We start from the raw sequence: 16,773 nt of genomic DNA on the forward strand, positions 1-16,773 counted from the left end.
CACTGAGGAAGACGTGCTGTTTAACACCATATTATAACTATACTACACTGATAGGAGAGTAAATATGGTACTACAAAATAATCATATGTAGATATCCATTTGACTCAGCTTGCAGACTTTGGAAGGCCTCAGTCAACCCCTGAAGGAGGAAGATGGTATTGGTGTTATTACATAAACATATGTTGTTGTTTTTTTATTTGCTATGAGAAGCTGAGCTGTAATCAGACACTCAAGGTGGATTAAGGTTGGTTGTTGCTGGACGCACACAGGCCCTGTGATCAGTTTTGACAGCACAGTGGTAATAACTGTCACGAGCTCAGCCAGCTGGAGGTGGCGCTAACACATCCGACCCACACCTGAATGAATATCTGCCTAACACAACAAACATTAACTGATTCCAGAGAAGCACAGACATGCAGCCAAAGCAATCTGTGTTATCTTTGTTCTTTTATTCAGCCTTCATTGATCTGGCTAAAAACATTTGTTCACTTCCTGAACCGTGATCACTCTTAGCTCTGAAACGCTGACCTTCCAAAGAAGGAGGAAGTAATCATAACTGATATTATACTACAGAGTACAGTGGTGATATCTGACTCCGGCTGACAGCAGCAACAATGAGGAAATGAAGTATCCGGATACCTGCCAAAAGCTAAATACACTGCATAGAGTTACTTTTCTGCAAAGACAACAAAGACATTACACATAGATACTTTGTAATTTGCTTTATTGTTTTGAAATTGAAATGCAATAGAAAAAAAATCTATTTGAAGTACAGTTACAGTGTGCCTATTTTCTAGTCAAAAAATTACAGTATGCAATAGAATTTTATATTCAGCCATCTAACAAATATGCACCAGTTTCCAGTTTTTCTGAAAAAAAAAAAAAAAAAAAAAAAAATCCTTACATCATTTCAAATAGTAAAAAATCAATTCAACTGATTGTTCAAAGTTTTTGCAAAGTCAGTTTAAGTGAGTACCCAAAACAAACAAACAAACAAAATAAAATAAAATAAAATCTACACATACAAAAAAAAGAAAAATCAAATGCAAATTATTTCTGAACTATTTTAAGGCAATATATACATTTCATTGACTTAGTACATGGGAATGCATAGAAATTGAGCAGCTTCAACAAATAAGTTTGTTTCAAACACACAGAAAATATATTTGGCCATTATTTTGCTTTAAAAAGGTAGAAATTCATCTGTCTGCCTTCAGTTATAAAACATCAAAAATGAATGTCTATGGTACCAGGAACTGCTACAGAATATTGATTTACCAGGTGGAGCAAAAATTTTATCTTCAACCGTGGAATAAAGTGAGCTTTAGGTCACATCTGTTTTATTTATTACTATTTTAGAATTTGTGTCTCTAGCTAAGAAAATATACTTTGTCATATTTTATGGGTCAGAATCACTACATACATTTTCTGAAAGTGGAGTAAAATCTTGTTCAATATCTTCAGTCGCAAGACACATATATTTCATTGCTAAAAATGTACACAAAAATATGTTTCGTTTTCAGTGACCAACATTGACATTTCATTCACTCAAAACCATTATTAGGTCTGATTAGTTATTAATGTTCAGAAAAAACATCATCAGCATTACATTGATATATCACTTGCAGATTTCAATCACTTGTGGTTATAGCAACAACTCAGCACTCGGTCCATGTTCAGTCTGTTCAGAGTGCCCAACATGTAAACTGTCAACACCCAAAAAATGATGACAATGCTTATTATGATTCAGTCAAACCCTGACCTAGTACCGTAAGTCTTTGACTCAAGAACCCCAACCTTGAAATGGTTTTAAATTTGTTGGCTGTGTACTATGTGCAGCTGTTTCTGTACAATGGACACATCTACATACACTATGTACCAAAATATATTCCCTAATATGAAGCGGATGTTTTGTTTCCTTCCATTCACTAGTATGGGGGATTGGAAGAGGAAAAAAAAAACCCACTCCCCCGCTAAGCTCTACCATACCACATGTACCCTCATTGTCGTAGTACCAACAATTCTGCCTTGAATCCTACAAACCAGACAAATCACAGAATTCACACACACACACACACACACACACACACACACACACACACACACACACACACACTTGGCAGTGCTGTTCCCAGAGTTCAGCTTTAACAGGAACTGGTCTGCAGGTTGCTTTCAGTAAGGATAGAGGTGATCGTGAGAGGGTCATAAAGGGTGTCATCTTCATCTGAACTGAGAGCTGATGAGTCCAAAGCTGGCCACCTTGCTGCCTGAGTTTTCCTCCTGTGAAACATCATCATAATCATGATTATGTCATGACAAAGTACTGAAAAACACCCCCCCCCCCAAGCCCCTCATCAGTTCCTTTAACTCCAAGTATTAACACTGGTATTTGGTCATACCCCCCCCTCTGCTGGTATTACTGGGAATAACAGCATTTCAATGCTACTAGATGGGGCATGTCTGGAATGTGATTTCCCCTGTGGTGCATGAATAATGTGCCAGTTTAGTTTAATGAAATACCTTTTCAGAAGTGGCTGATTGCTCATATGTTTTACACACATCACATTGTGAAATACTGCACCTCGGGGACACTGGGTGACTCTACACCTGGTGTCTGTAATTATGTGTAACAGCAGAAGAATTTCAATTCACTGGTAACTGCATCATTTGCATTTCAGATTAATTTATTCTGACATAAGAAGGAGGGGAAGGTGTATCTCACTCACACACACACACAGCTGTGATAATCAGGCTGCCAGGAAGTGGCTTGCACAATCATTACCAAAAGCTCACAGTGAGTAACAAATTGGACTAGAGGCAAAAGAAAAATCAGAGACAAAGAAAAACACATACTTGAGTTCAGCCTCAAGAGCTGTGACTCTGCTCTGCAGGGCATCTTTGAGCTCCATTTGTTCCTCCATGTCACGCTGAGCTTTTCTTTTGAGTCCATCTATTCTTTCCAGCTCCGTCTCTCCTTCATCAACCTGCCTCTTCAGAGCCTTTACCCTGAGAGTAAGCTGCAACACAGGATGAGGTTGAAATAAAATCTCACTGATTGTGTGTTTTTATATGAAGCAGCAAATTCACAGTAGATGGTAAATGTATATACCTGGTCTCTCTGTTCAGTGTGTGTCTGTCTCTCCTCATCTAGTGTCATATTGAGCTCTTTAAGTTTCCTCTCCAAACGACGTTGTGATGCCAAAACAGAGTTCTTCTCCCTTTTCACGTGTTGGAGAAATACAGCAAAAATACTTTAATCAGAAACTCTCTTCATCTGAAATGCAGCTATGATGCCCGGAGGAAAACGTTTTCCATCTTGTTGCTCCCATAAAGCTGCTTACTAACATTCATGGGTTAATAACTGCATAAGAATGAAGCAGAGTATCTCAGGAAAGAGTGAAATCACAACAAAAAAACAAAACACAACAAAACACGGCTTCTGTCATTTGATTTTGCAAATATTCTTTCAGGATAATATAACGAATTAATATCTAATATTCTTCACAGATTAACAGAGGATACTTTTAAAAATCACTTATATTTACTGATGATTTGATCTGTTCTTATCTGATATGCTTTACCTTTCCTCAACTCGAAGATTTTCCTCGAGTTCTTGGATTTTGTTCTCCAGCTGAGAGACTCCTGTTGAGGAGCGAGACTGGCCCTCCATGTCAGCAACACGAATCCTCAGCTCCTTCAGCTGACAGGAGAGAGAAGGATTAAACACTTTTTCAGTTTATTTCAATTTCTGTGGCTAACAAATGTCATGGATGTGAGATAAGTGCACATACATGTCTCTCCATGGCATTCTTGTCCAGTTCCAGATCCTGTTTGGAGGATCTCTCCTGCATGAGCTCAGAGCGGAGTCCATCGATCTGGTCTCGGCTCCTGGCCACTCGGTCTGTAAGCATCTCCACGCTGCTTTTCTCTTCCTCTAGCTCCAAATCCAGACGCTTCAGCTTGTCCTGCCAAGATCAGCTCTATTAGGCTCTTAGTGGAGACACTATGTGTAATGGATTAGAAACTAGATGGCGGTGGAGTCTGATAATTGATCCTTTTGATTTATTGTGGAAATATATTTGCATAAATTAAAATATATGTGTGTCTCAGACTAATAATAAAGGCAGAGCAGAGGTATTAACAGCTGGGATCATTGTAGTCATGCTTCATTCCCCTCACTTATCTGTCACAGTTACCTCCAGGATGCGAATCTCTCGGGTCTTTTCACTGTAGTTGTTTTTGGTAGACTCCATCTCTCCCTCTAGGTGCCGCAGTCTGTTGGTGAGAAGCTCTTTATCCAATTGGTGGTTGTCTCTCTCCTCACATACAAGCAGGAATTCCTTCTTCTGCCGTGACATCTAGTTAGATTTATCATAACATTAGAAATAGTCGTCCCAGACTCAATGTTCATAGGCAGAAAAATAAATTTGCTTTGCATGAAAATAATCAGTTGGGCATGCACCATGAATATTACGTGCCAAAACTATTCGACACAGCCAGATCAGATGTGATATTTATAATAAAAACAACAATCAGGCCCAAATGCACACAAACACTTAAAACACACTTCTTCTTCCAGTCTCCTTAGATTTGTGTGGCTTCTCTCCAGCTCAGTCTGAGTGTCATTTCCACTACGCTGCACCTCCTGCATTTCCTTGCGTGCTCTATCTCTCTGCTCCTCGAGCTGAGCCTTCAGAGCCTGGGATTCCTCTCTTGAGGACACGTTTAGAGACTCATACTGACAAAAAAACATAAAACAAAGATGATGAATATTTTGTGCTTTAGGCTGCACCGACTTTTCAAACATAACAGGGATCTCTCTCACCTCTTTCTTGAGTTTATCTAGAGCTCTCTCCTGTTGTCGTTTAGTCTCTTCTAACTGGCTGACAGTCTGTTTGAGTGTGTCCTTGTCTTTTTCTGTGTCCTCCAGACACAGGCTGAGTTCACGGTGCTCTTGGCTCAATCTCGAGGCTTTTCTCTTGACATCATCTAGCTCAGCTCTCAGCCCTCTCACCTCAGAGTGCAGGGCGAGTTCTGCCTCTGAACTCTCTGTGGCATTGGTCTGCAGCTGAGCCTGAGGAAACCACAGAGGATGTCCAGTTATGCTTAAATATGTACTGCTCACACGGTATCAAACACACTGAGCAGAACAGAGTTGCTCCTCTGGATGGAATGTTACCTCCAACCGTGAGACTTTCTCTTTCAGACGTGTGGCGGCCTCTTCATGCTCCTGCTGGGAATGTTGGAGTGATTTTATGTCCATCTGAGCTCTACTGAGATTTGTTTTACTGTTTTCAAGTTCTTCTTCTGTCAGTGAGAGTTTCTCTTTTAGATGGTTTGCTTCACTTTGTGCCTCACTAAGCTTCTGCTCCAGCTCTGAGACGGTAGCTGGGTCTGGGAGCTATAGGCAGAAAGAAGATCTGTGTCATTTTTATTGTTCAAACATGAGTAAAATCTTAAATGATCCCTTTAGGATGTAGAAGTTCTCAGAAGTACTATGAGAATAAACTAACCTGTTTGTTTTTTTCCCGTGCCTTGGCAAAGTCTTCTTTAGCCCTTTGTAATTGGTCCTTTAGCCTGTCAATCTCATACTTCAGTTCTGCCTCTTGGTTCTGGTGAGTCTTTTTAATAGCAATGATCTCCATGACCTTCCTGTCAAAGTCAGTCCTGTGCTTTTCCACTTGAGACTTTGCCTTCTGCAGATCAGCATTGCATTGTTGGAGCTCCTGAAAAGATCAACACACACAACATGTGAACAATTTGACAGCAATTTTCTTTGTTATTTTCTTGTAAATCAGTGGTCAGTAAAAGCAGTGTGTTTACTGCACCTGGTTAAGAGTCTGGGTGTGGCTGGGGTCTGGTATTTGTTGTTTCATGGTGCTCACTTTCTCATGGAGCTCCTTCAGTTCGTCCTCAAACTCCTCTTTTTCCAGACGAGCTTGCAGGAGTCTGAAAAATGTGACTGCATTATTAATGGAAAATAACTGTACCAATCAAGGATTACTGCTTTTTTAGTAGATCAGAATCAGTCGGGTTGTTTAGGCGAATCATGACAAGCAGCTTCATTTATTTTGAAACAATCATCAAGCAAAGTTATTTAATCTTCAGACAACAGGAAATAAAACAGCATTTCCTGATAAAACTAACAAATATATGTTATATGTATATATTAAATATATAATAGTCAGATACACTCAAAAAGTCTACATGTTTTTTTAAATACACACACACACAGACAAAGATACAAGACCATCCACACCCCTTGGTCCATCTTTATTGTTTCTGCTTACACACTGCACTCAGTCACTGAATCTCCTTTGTGCAATCCGAATGAGAAGTACTACAACTACTACTACAACTACTACTACTACTACAAAAAAAAAAAAAAAGAAAGAAAAAAAACACACACACAAACACACACACACACACACACAAAACAAAAACAGCAAAATTAGGACTCTAAGTGTGGATGTCCTTCATAATACAGTGAGATAAGTGTTAGCATGGCTAGATACATCTACAGCTCAGTACATCTACACACTAATGCTGTTCAATTAGTGACTCTCACAGTGTTTCAGGGCTGGTGGGTGGCTCTCTGACAGAGAGGTCAAATTGACCAGGTAGAATGGAGGAGAGAGGTGGACACACATTAGTAGTATGGCAGGTGTAAAAAAAGAGGGTCAAAAATTCAAATGAGCATTTAAACAACTGAAATACAAAACCCAGGAATCCAGAGTATGCTTTTTGATTAGTATGATGTGTTTACACATCTACAGACTCACTCTTGTTTAGTTGTTCGAAGTTCATCTCTATTCGCATGAAACTGCCCCATCCAGTGGCTGCTCTCGTCTCTACAGTCCTCCAACTGCTGCTGCAGAGAGCGAACTGACGCGTTGATGCGCAACCTCTCTGCTTCAATCCCTGCATGAGACTAACACAAAAGAGAGAAGGCTTGATAGCACATAGTATTATTTTCCAAACATCCATCCATCTATCTTCTACTGCTTTTCTGTTTCTGGGTTGCAGGGTGCTGGAGCCAATCCCAGCCAACGTTACGGGCGAGAGGCGGGGTACACACTGGACAGGTTGTCAGTCCATCACAGGACCTATTTTCCTAACAATTCATAGATAATTTTCTCAGTCTAGGTAGATCACTCCAGTACAAAGCAATTTGAATTATCCTGACTGCAAGAGGTCATGTTTAAAATGCAGTGCAGTAATTAACCAAAGATGAGCTCTGCAGACACTCACAGGACTCAGAGAAGTTGTTCATATGGAAAAGAGCATGCTCATTAGGATTTCAATGGAGAGGGCAGAGTACAATTACCTTATGAGGGGAAAAGACATTTTACAAACCTCAACAGATGAATGAGTAAGTAAGAGTAAGTAAAAACTGTCATGGTTTTTCTTAAGTTAATCTACTGTCAATCTGCCTGTATGCTGTGTTGGCCCCATTCATTTTTTTACTGATTTCAAAGAGCTGCTGGCATCATAACACAGGCTACTAATGAATAGTAATGCTCCTGAAAAGCCTGCGATGTGAGGATGTCCACACCTGAGAAACCTGGTCCATGCTGCTGCGGAGCTTTTCCATGTCTGCACTATACTGCTCTCTGAGTGCCTCAATCTCTTTGTCATGTGTGGCCACCTCTTCCTTCAGTGCTCCTTTCAGAGCTGTTAGCTCCCTCTCTCTCTGTTTCAATGTCTCCTCCAACTTGTGTTTCTGCTGGCTCATCTCCACCATCTGTGCTTGAGAAGACATCAGGTCCTGGAGACAAAACAAACATACATCATTGACTTGATAGCTTTTGACATTATACAGGGCTTAAAGTAAGAAAAATATCCTGAGCCTCAATTTTTTTCCGAGAGGGTGCAATAGTAAACTATTTAATTCTTCTAAATACAAAATAGGAAATAAATAGTCAAAAAGGCTTGTCATCTCCTCCCAGCACCACTTATTTTAAGTCCTTTGTCTGTAGTTAAGACATCTTCCCCTGGCTTCATAAACTTACTCTACATCTTCTCCAACAGTGACTTTGATGAAAAAAAACGCCGGCTTGGATGCTGCATTTCTGACTTCCAATATCATAGCATTCACATAACAGGTCAACTAGGAGGAGAAAAAATAAGTTTTGCATATTGCCAACGTTTGCTGGATGCTAAAGTATGTGCAGCAGCCATTTATGTTTATTTTGGAAGCAGTAATTCCCAAGAGCTTATTTTTTCCCAAGTTGTTTAATATGCAGATACTCCTTGTCAAATATTATTCCAAAACAAGTAAAAGTAGCTTCATCAAAATATTAGTATTAAGTATTTTCTTAAAAAATTACTTAAGTAAAAAAGTATAAAAAAATACAGGAAAGGAAAGTAGCTTTATCATCATTATACAATACACTGACATTATTCTGCTACAGAGATGTTTATAGCTCAAAAGTACATTCAGTTAAAGAGGCCCTACAAGAACCGGTCTGTGGACGGATCCAGTCCAGTCTCTCGTCTCTGGAGGGGTTTGATCTGGTCCAGAGGTCTCCAGCTCCGGTCCTGGAGGGACACTGTCCTGCAGGTTTTAGATGTTTCCTGCTCCAACACACCTGATTCAAATCATCAGCTCGTCATCAAGCTCTGCGAGTCACTCATCTGAATCAGGAAACATCCAGGACCGGATTTGGAGACCTCTGGTCTAGTCTCTTGTCTGCACAAAACATATTTTATATGGACACAATAAACAGCCTCACAGTCCGGGGGGCCTGGGGATCCAGTCTCTGCTAGTTGTGTTGTGTGTTACCTCGTGTTGTACAGAGGTGTGCATGTTACAAAAACAGTCACAATTAAAAAAAATGAATGAGTAATGTTAGACTAGCACAAATCTAGCAAGTAAAGGGAGCATCAATAGAAATGTAGTGGAGTAAAAAGTGCAATATTTGTCCTTCAAATGTAGTGAAGTGAAGGTAAAAGTATCCTCCAAAAATAATAGTATAGATAAAAGTAAGATAAAAATAAAAAGTATAGATACTCAAAAACTGTACTTAAGTACTGTACTCAAGTAAATTTATTTGTTACTGTCCACCCCTGCTGATTGGTTTGTGATGTCAGTTTGGTTGAGAGGGAAAGCTGCGTTACTCTCATTCTGCCGAACCGGACAATATCCCGCATCAACAGGTTTGTTTTTTTAATGTTGATCTTTTTTTATTTGCATTCCAAAGACACTTGCTGGAGATCCGGCACGGTGCCGGAGTACTTTAAGCCCTGCATTATATAATAAAATTGCAGTCTTGAAAAGCAATTTAGTCTAAAGTCATTTTTTTTATCTCAGTGAGATGAGATAGTGCATCCTTCTAAATGTGTGTGGGTGAATTGTTTAGATCATGTTTTGGTTGTACCGTCTTGTTGATGTTATCTCTTCTCAGTTCATCCTGAAGCTCAGCCAGCTGGTCTTCCATGTCTCTGACCCGAGCCTCAGCGTTCTCCCTATCCATACGAAGCTGAGTCAGCCTTAGAGAAAAAAAAAGGTGTATGTATTACTCTGTGATTCTTATTCATATTCTAATTCATATTACTATGACACCCTTTTTGGGCTTTCTGGATAACAGCAACTGCTTTTTTGTGAAATTGTGAGGAGTCTGCTTGACAACAAAGAGGGCTTTGTCTTACTCCTGATTACACACACTGAAACAACCACTGTTACTGTACCCTCCCTGCTTTTGTGTACGTGCGCTTGTGTGTGAGTGTGTTGGTCTGTGCTGCTGTGCTCTCACTCTGATTGTGTTTCATTCAATTCTATCTTCTTCCGGTCCAACATCTCTCGCAGTTGCAGATTTTCATCCAGACAGGCTTCAAGATCAGCTTTCAATGCAGGATCAGAATTGCTATCAGAGCCCTATATACAAGCAGACATGATGAATAAGTAAGAATAGTGAAACATAAGACATCAGGTAACTCTGCTGGCATAACCAATTGAGTTTTTGGAAATGCCAAAGTGGAATTGCAATGTCCACGGATCAATCTACATGAGGGATTAAGTTCTTGTGGGGCGATTTAGACTACCCAACTTCCTTAAACCAACATATGATGAGTCATTAATGAGGTCAGATTATTGTGTGTGTGCACCTCTGACCAGGGCAGAGCTTTAAGGATTAATCAGAGCATTAATGTCAAACACACTCCAGAAATGCTCAGCCTTCCTGGTTAGTTAAAACAACATAAAAACTCTGAGTACACTTAGGCCAACTATTTCCTTCACTTCAACACTAGTGCTCTCATTTTGAGGAGACTAGGATCAGTGTTAATATATGGATGTCCATGTAATCAGAGCTGAGTTAAAGTGGCAAGTTCCTCTCTGACTGTTAACATCCTCTGGTGGCCGCCAGTTCCAATCAGCCATCTGAATTTAGGGATGCTCATGGGTAGTTCAAAGCACATTATAGTATGAACCCAAATCTTAAACACACATTTATGACAGGTCTTATTTCACGCCTCCCTTGAAGTGAGCTTTGCAAAATGACATAACTTCAATAACTAATGACTGGGTGGGTTTTGAAGCCTCAACAGATGACACTTTATCTTATTCTATTTAAATATACAACTGTCTAAACAATGGAAATATTGTAAGTAGTTTATCTGGTGTATTAGGGAGTTCCAAGAACAAGCCACCTACAGCCAAATGTGAACAAAAACAGACAAACCTTTATATTTTGAATCTTCTGGAAAATGAGCTTGACTTTATGTTTTGTGACAACGTCACTCTCATTGGCTCTATAGAAAGGTGAGGAAAGACAATAGTAATGTATTTGCATTTCAATTAAAAACTGCTTGTCCAAAAGGAGGATAACGATGATACACGGTCCATACCCTTGTCTTAGGATATTATATATAGTCTGCATGGCCTGCTCCTCCTCACTGCTCAACTCTGCACTCTGACCCTGGTCCAGCAAAAGGTCAGGGGTCACCTTAAGACATAGATCAGAAAACTACTCTTGCAATTTTGCATGCTGTGTGGTGTTTGGAGTGATTAAAATAATAATAATAATAATAATTAGTTTTATCCCCAGACAGGAAAGATTTTATTCTTACTTGTGCCTCTTTCAGACTGGCCTGTGGTGTTGACACAGGAGTATGTCTCCCAGGTGAAGACCACTGACTGGTGGAGAGAGTGTCTTGGTTGTGTGTTGAAGATGGAGATGAGGTGTAGGGGTTGGAAGTGCGGCTCGGAGATGCAGCTCTGGCATCTTGCTGTGGTGGAAGCAGCCGTCTCTGTTGGCCCCCACTGTTACCACCATCAAACCTGTTCACAAGTCTGGTGACAGAAGTCTGTCTTTGATTAGGGTGAAGCTGAGTTGATGGTGGAGGAGCGTCAGTGTAGGACTGAGTGCCCCGCACCAACCCAAGTGACCCATTGAGCCCTGCCTGATATGAACCTTCCCACATATTTCTTTCCATGGACACATCTCTTTCACTGACATGCTGAAGCTCTCTTGTCCCTCCTACTCCCAATACTCCATCCAAGTTCCCATAACTACCAGACTTCCCATCACCTGGTGGTCGAGAAAACTGATAATCCTCATTGCCTGTTTCCCTGTCCAGTAGTGACCCATGGGACTGCGCCCGGCGTAGTGCCCCTCCCTCTTCTCCTCTGTCTCTTCCTCGCATACTTGCCCCCTGTGTCCCAGGCTCAGGATTCTCTCTCCTCCGGGGAAGGCTATTGTAGCCAGACATGTATTGGGTCCTGAGCTGGACTCCATACTGGTCTCCTTTTTCTCCATCCTTCAGGACCACATATGGCTGGCCATCGATACCCTGCACTCTGACTGCAACACCGTATTTGGAGGCGGTTTGAGGTTTGGCCTTGGGCTGGGACCCAGGCTGCGAGCCACCATTGTCACAGTAGTCATTGATGAAGCGAATCTGGACACCGTAGTCTACTGGGGTCTTCTGACCTGAGGGCGGTGTGCTCATGCTGGTAACACAGAATACATAAGAGTTAGCAGTAATGAAAGGAAGTGGCAGGTGAGAGCATATGATGCAGAGACAGAAATGTAAACTTTACATGCATTTGTCTTTTTCTCTTTTTGCATGACATTTGATTCATTCGACAGTTGATTTTGTCAAAAGAGGCATCTTGTGTTTTCTATATTCCCCCCCCATATAAGTGTCTCTAACTTTAAATACAGACTACCAACCCCCCCACCAAAAACACACACGAGTTCTAGATCACCAGCTCTATTAGCCTACATTATCTTAGTGAAGATACAACTTGTGTAAATGTCAGCTGATGTGTTCAAAGACAGCTTGTTCATGTGATGTGTTTATATTTTGAAAATACTACGGTTACTGAACATTTTAGTATATCAATATTTAACTATCTTTATAATCCAGACGCAGATTCAGAGAGAGAGGGGGTGAGAGAGACAGAAAGAAATTAAACAGCCAAATGCAAAAAACAGAAAATACCTGCACACTGTGCAACATTGTTAAACAAAGACGCAGTTTTACTATGATCCGAAAAGGAGAGTACACTTATAAGCCATGACACTTGGCTCTTAGCTGCTTGTGTGGACTTTGTACTCAGTGGCCTCCATTAGTCATTAACCTGAGAGCACACACCCACTTATCAATCTCTTCTTCTGTGGACCAACTGAGCCTTTTCCAACTTTTGTAGGCTTTCCTGCTCTCCCCAGGTACTGAGGCTAACTCACCCAACAAAACTTTGACAGCTTGAGTATACACAGTCAATGGGTTTCATTCTTTCACCAAGTAATCTTTTTGTTTTTCCAGACTCCCTTATCCTCCCAGTTTCTATGTTCTGATAGAACGGAATGAGTAATTCTTAAAGTATTTCATTTCCACTGCAACTGATCACACCTACATCACAGCTGGCATGTAGTCAGTCACTGCCAGGATGAATTAACACCAACACGTTTATGAAGCACTCAACATTCCTGGTATTACACCAACCCACTGATCATACCTTATGTTAGCTGACACAGTTAGATTCCCCCCGCAATGTCATTACAACTGTATGGTCCATTAAACCCATTTAAAAGCTATTACTACAATCCCTTCTGACCTCCCTGTTTTGCACCTTTCACCTCCACAGTTTTTGAAGGTGAGAGAGAGAAATTGGGTTGGGAGACAGGAGGGGAGGGTGAAGACAGAGAGAGAAAGAAGGAGGGAAAAAGCTTTTCTCTCTTTAGCTATGTGGCTTGTGTGATAAAATCCAAAGTCAAGCTGTTCATGTGTACAAACTCCCTGTGTCCACACACGGAAAGGGCTGACAACAAATGTAACCATCAAATAGATAACGCTGTCTTGCATGCATACATAATTGAACACATACGCCCACGTTTGCATCACACCATACAGATTTTGGACACTGTATGACACAATCAACAACAGCTAAGTGTTCTGAAAAAGAGCAAAATGAGCCACAACTTACGAGTATGGTAACATAAGTCCTCCTCACTATGAAAGCAACTCACCTACAAACACCCACAGAGCAACAATAGGTAAGGTAAATGTCTGGGGTGGCAGTGAATGGAGCAACACCATTTGAGATGTTTAAGATGAATGACCGCTGATGTATCTGTGTGCCTGTGGTGCATAAGCATAGTGCATAAACAGACATCAGATGTGAAGAGTTAGTCCATTTTTTCCAACCTTGGGGAAACACAGAGGAAGCACCATGCCACAAAAGATTTGTTAAGTTGAGCATAAACAATGTATCCCCACATTCACAACAAGGTCAAGCAAACGTAACATGCACTGATTGGGGTGGGACAGACATACCATAAGAGGGACCTAGAAAAACGCTAATGTCTACATGCTCATCTGATCTAGGTGCTTTGTCAAATCTGATCTATGAGTGGGTCAAATGCACTTACAGAAAATCATCTAGAAAAAATACAAATAAATAAAAATCTCTGCATTTCTTGATCAGTTTCTTTTACATCATAGAGTAAGAACACATTGCCAGGCCCACAAGGGAAAGGGTTGAGGGGGAACCCATCCTTTTGTCCCGCTGATGTGAGGCAGAAAATGAGGGCAGCCATTCTGAGAATGCCAAAACTATTCCCACCCCCTTTCATTGACTGCCTTACATTGACTTATCATGAAACAAGTTTGTTTGGATGCTGACATTTCTTGTCTCCATACACTCACTTTCTCCCTGAATTATTCCAAACTACTTTAATGACTGATCATTGGGCAATCACTTTTCAAGCACCACTGATGAACAATCGCTATCTCAAGTTTCAAGTATTTATTGCATTTATTTATTTATTCATTAGGGTTATGGACTCCTGGTCAAACTGAAAAAATTGAGGATATCACCATCAGCTTTTTTGCTGCATTCTAAGATTTTATAGACCAAACATTTCAAGTGAATAATGTGAGGATTAATCTATAAAAAAAAAAATTAAAAAAAAATAATAATAATAATAAATATTTGGGGGTAGCAGCTGTGGTGGTTCTTTTAGCAAGTTCCCTTTTGTCCTGCTTAGAGCATATCTGGTAGATTTGGGCTCTCCTGCCAGTCATGATACCCTGGTAGGCCTCCACCTCTGGCCTAAAATTGAATTCTCGCAGAGTAGATTGAATTGGAGCCACTTCGCTGTGAAGAACCAAAATGGAATGGAAAATATAATTAGGAGATTAGAGCGTGTGGAGAGAAATGAAAGAACAGCAATGGAGTACAGAAGTGCCTCCACTGATTCACAGTCATTATGGTTCATGTGATACACTCAACTATGCCCTGATCTAAAAGTGATACAGAGATAGCAGCAAAGGCCGAAGGTTATCTAAGTCATAATTCTAAACCTAAACTAGGCCTGAGAGGCTGTGGCCTGTGTTTGCGATAATACAATAAAATGTACAAATCCAGCCAACAAACTGTGCTTGTACGAAAATAAAATAAATCCATGTGTTTTCATGTTGCAAAAACTACAAATCCTCACATTTTGTAATGCTTAATGCAGTCAGTTAATTTTCAGTTAACCTGAACAATTAATGTTTGACATTGAATTGTTAAAGTCATTTTTTAAAGAACAATCTCAGATTTCATAGCTTTTCAACCCTTGTGTCTGTTAAAGGGTTAGGGTTAGGGTTAGCTGCATTTTTTACTATTGAAATTATTAGATATTTTCACTGATCTCACGTGTTTTATAGAGAAATTGATAAATCAGAAAAGACAACTTTTAGATTATTTTATCATTACAATGACCCTTAATGGTAGCCCTCCATGACAAATTAATAAGTCAGCTTACTGTTTGAATCATATTCTACAGAATCCCATAACATGTGACCTTGTTGAACAGAAGTTTGCCCTATTTCCTCCAGGTGAATCATTAAGTTTTACAGGGCTTGGAAATAGAAATGTAAAGATGTTGGTAACAGCGATGGAGTCGACGGTAGCCTCTCTGTTTTTAAAGGGCAGCCAGCCACCCAGTCCTCGGGGTATTGTCCCGCTCCATTACATTCTTGACATAAAACCAGGCCCTCATCCTCTCTACAATGCTCAGTCTTGCTTTCCAAACTTGCCACTGCTTCTCTTTCACACTCAAACAAAACAGCCATTTATTCCTCTTTTCAAATCCAAGGAAGTTCATTGGCATAATAAAAGAGAGGCTTCAGTGTTACCAAATAGTACACAAATGACACCATATTAGGAGCACATAAATACACCCCTACCGTCCCTCACATTCCTGCCACTTGTTACACAGGCTGAGTGTGTGTGAATGTGCGTGTGCGTGTGTGTGTGTGTTTGAGACAGAGAGGGAAAGATTTTATCTGCACACTTGAGATCTTGAACCTGCAAAATTGACCTGGCAGGCGGAACTTTTTCCATGTTTGCTCCGTCTGAAAAGGAAACCATGTCGCTGTCATTGCAGGTCTCAACCCCATAATTATTGAAATTCATTACACAATCCATGAACCTTTAATAACTGACTTCTGAACTATAACCTGCAATTCTTGTCCCTGTCATCACTTCTCTCTGACTCAGACTTGACATGGAGAAGACTTACACGGCAGTGCTGCATAAACATACAGGAAATACAGAATACAGGATAGTTTTATAGTTCAAATTGTTTGTGCTGTTGTGTTGTCCAGATCTGAACATCTGGACTCACTGTGTCTCAAAATACCTTTCTTCAGGGACAAATCTTCCAGGACAGAGACCCAGATAATCCATGAAACCCAGCCCAGTTTGGAAAAAGAAACAGGTTTTCAGCCTTTAACTCTGACTCCTGACTTTCCCATCACACAGAATAAAGCCCCAGGACACTAAGCGAGGCTAGCCTCGATCCATCAGACTCATGCTAGCTCCGAAGCTAAACAGGTCCACAGATCAGACTCACAGCACATTCACACAACAATGTGACAAAACACAACACAACTTCGACAGCCAAAGCCAGAGAGCAGACGAAGATAGAGTAACTGTTGTCTGACAGCTCGGTCAGTCTACAAGAACTAAACGTTAACTCACCTCTTTGCACTCCGCTTTGCCTCTTTGCCCGCTCTGTGTCGATGATAACTCTAATATTTCCACACACATCCGTCAAAGTCGGCCCGGAGAGGAGCAGGAAAGGACTATCCCTCCTCCAATTCAGCCCAGAAACAAGTTCATCATGCGGTGACTGCAACCTGTTACCTTTGGTCGACGATGTTGCCGTCCCGCCCAGCCGCGCCAGAAGGAGCTCTGTGATTGGACCAGAGCGCCGAGAAGGCGGGGCTATGGAGATCAGCTATGGCTTCTATTGGTCAGATCTGTACGTCAGTTAG

General features: G+C 40.7%; 1 protein-coding gene across 2 annotated transcripts; it reads right to left on the bottom strand.

Moving 5' to 3' along the window:
* Positions 1–796: 796 nt before the first annotated feature.
* On the bottom strand, positions 797–16,601 carry cgna (cingulin a). 2 transcript variants are annotated; one of them, XM_029503405.1, is made up of 19 exons: positions 16,478–16,601; positions 11,071–11,953; positions 10,849–10,919; positions 10,683–10,752; positions 9,756–9,877; positions 9,381–9,492; positions 7,556–7,768; positions 6,783–6,931; positions 5,829–5,949; positions 5,514–5,726; positions 5,180–5,401; positions 4,826–5,074; positions 4,568–4,738; positions 4,197–4,358; positions 3,792–3,965; positions 3,582–3,700; positions 3,110–3,218; positions 2,854–3,017; positions 797–2,280 (listed from the first exon to the last, which is right to left on the bottom strand). In XM_029503405.1, the coding sequence occupies exons 2-19, from the start codon at positions 11,950–11,952 to the stop codon at positions 2,145–2,147; spliced, it is 3,459 nt and encodes a 1,152-aa protein (XP_029359265.1). In that variant the 5' UTR covers position 11,953; positions 16,478–16,601; the 3' UTR covers positions 797–2,144. The 2 variants fall into 2 exon arrangements, with proteins under 2 accessions (XP_029359265.1, XP_029359262.1); XM_029503402.1 differs by having other exon boundaries at positions 798–2,280; positions 10,849–10,946.
* Between the last annotated feature and the right edge of the window lie 172 nt (positions 16,602–16,773).

Source organism: Echeneis naucrates, chromosome 6 (genome assembly GCF_900963305.1).
Source record: "Echeneis naucrates chromosome 6, fEcheNa1.1, whole genome shotgun sequence".
Classification (NCBI taxonomy): domain Eukaryota; kingdom Metazoa; phylum Chordata; class Actinopteri; order Carangiformes; family Echeneidae; genus Echeneis; species Echeneis naucrates.

Bases quoted from the DNA above. Each gene is read 5' to 3' on its own strand.
- cgna (XM_029503402.1), bottom strand. From the start codon at position 11,952: ATGAGCACACCGCCCTCAGGTCAGAAGACCCCAGTAGACTACGGTGTC. The intron at 7,769-9,380 runs GTACAACCAAAA...TTTTGTCTCCAG, and splicing joins GAGATAACATCAACAAGACG to GACCTGATGTCTTCTCAAGC. The intron at 4,739-4,825 runs GTGAGAGAGATC...TTTTTTTGTCAG, and splicing joins TAGATAAACTCAAGAAAGAG to TATGAGTCTCTAAACGTGTC.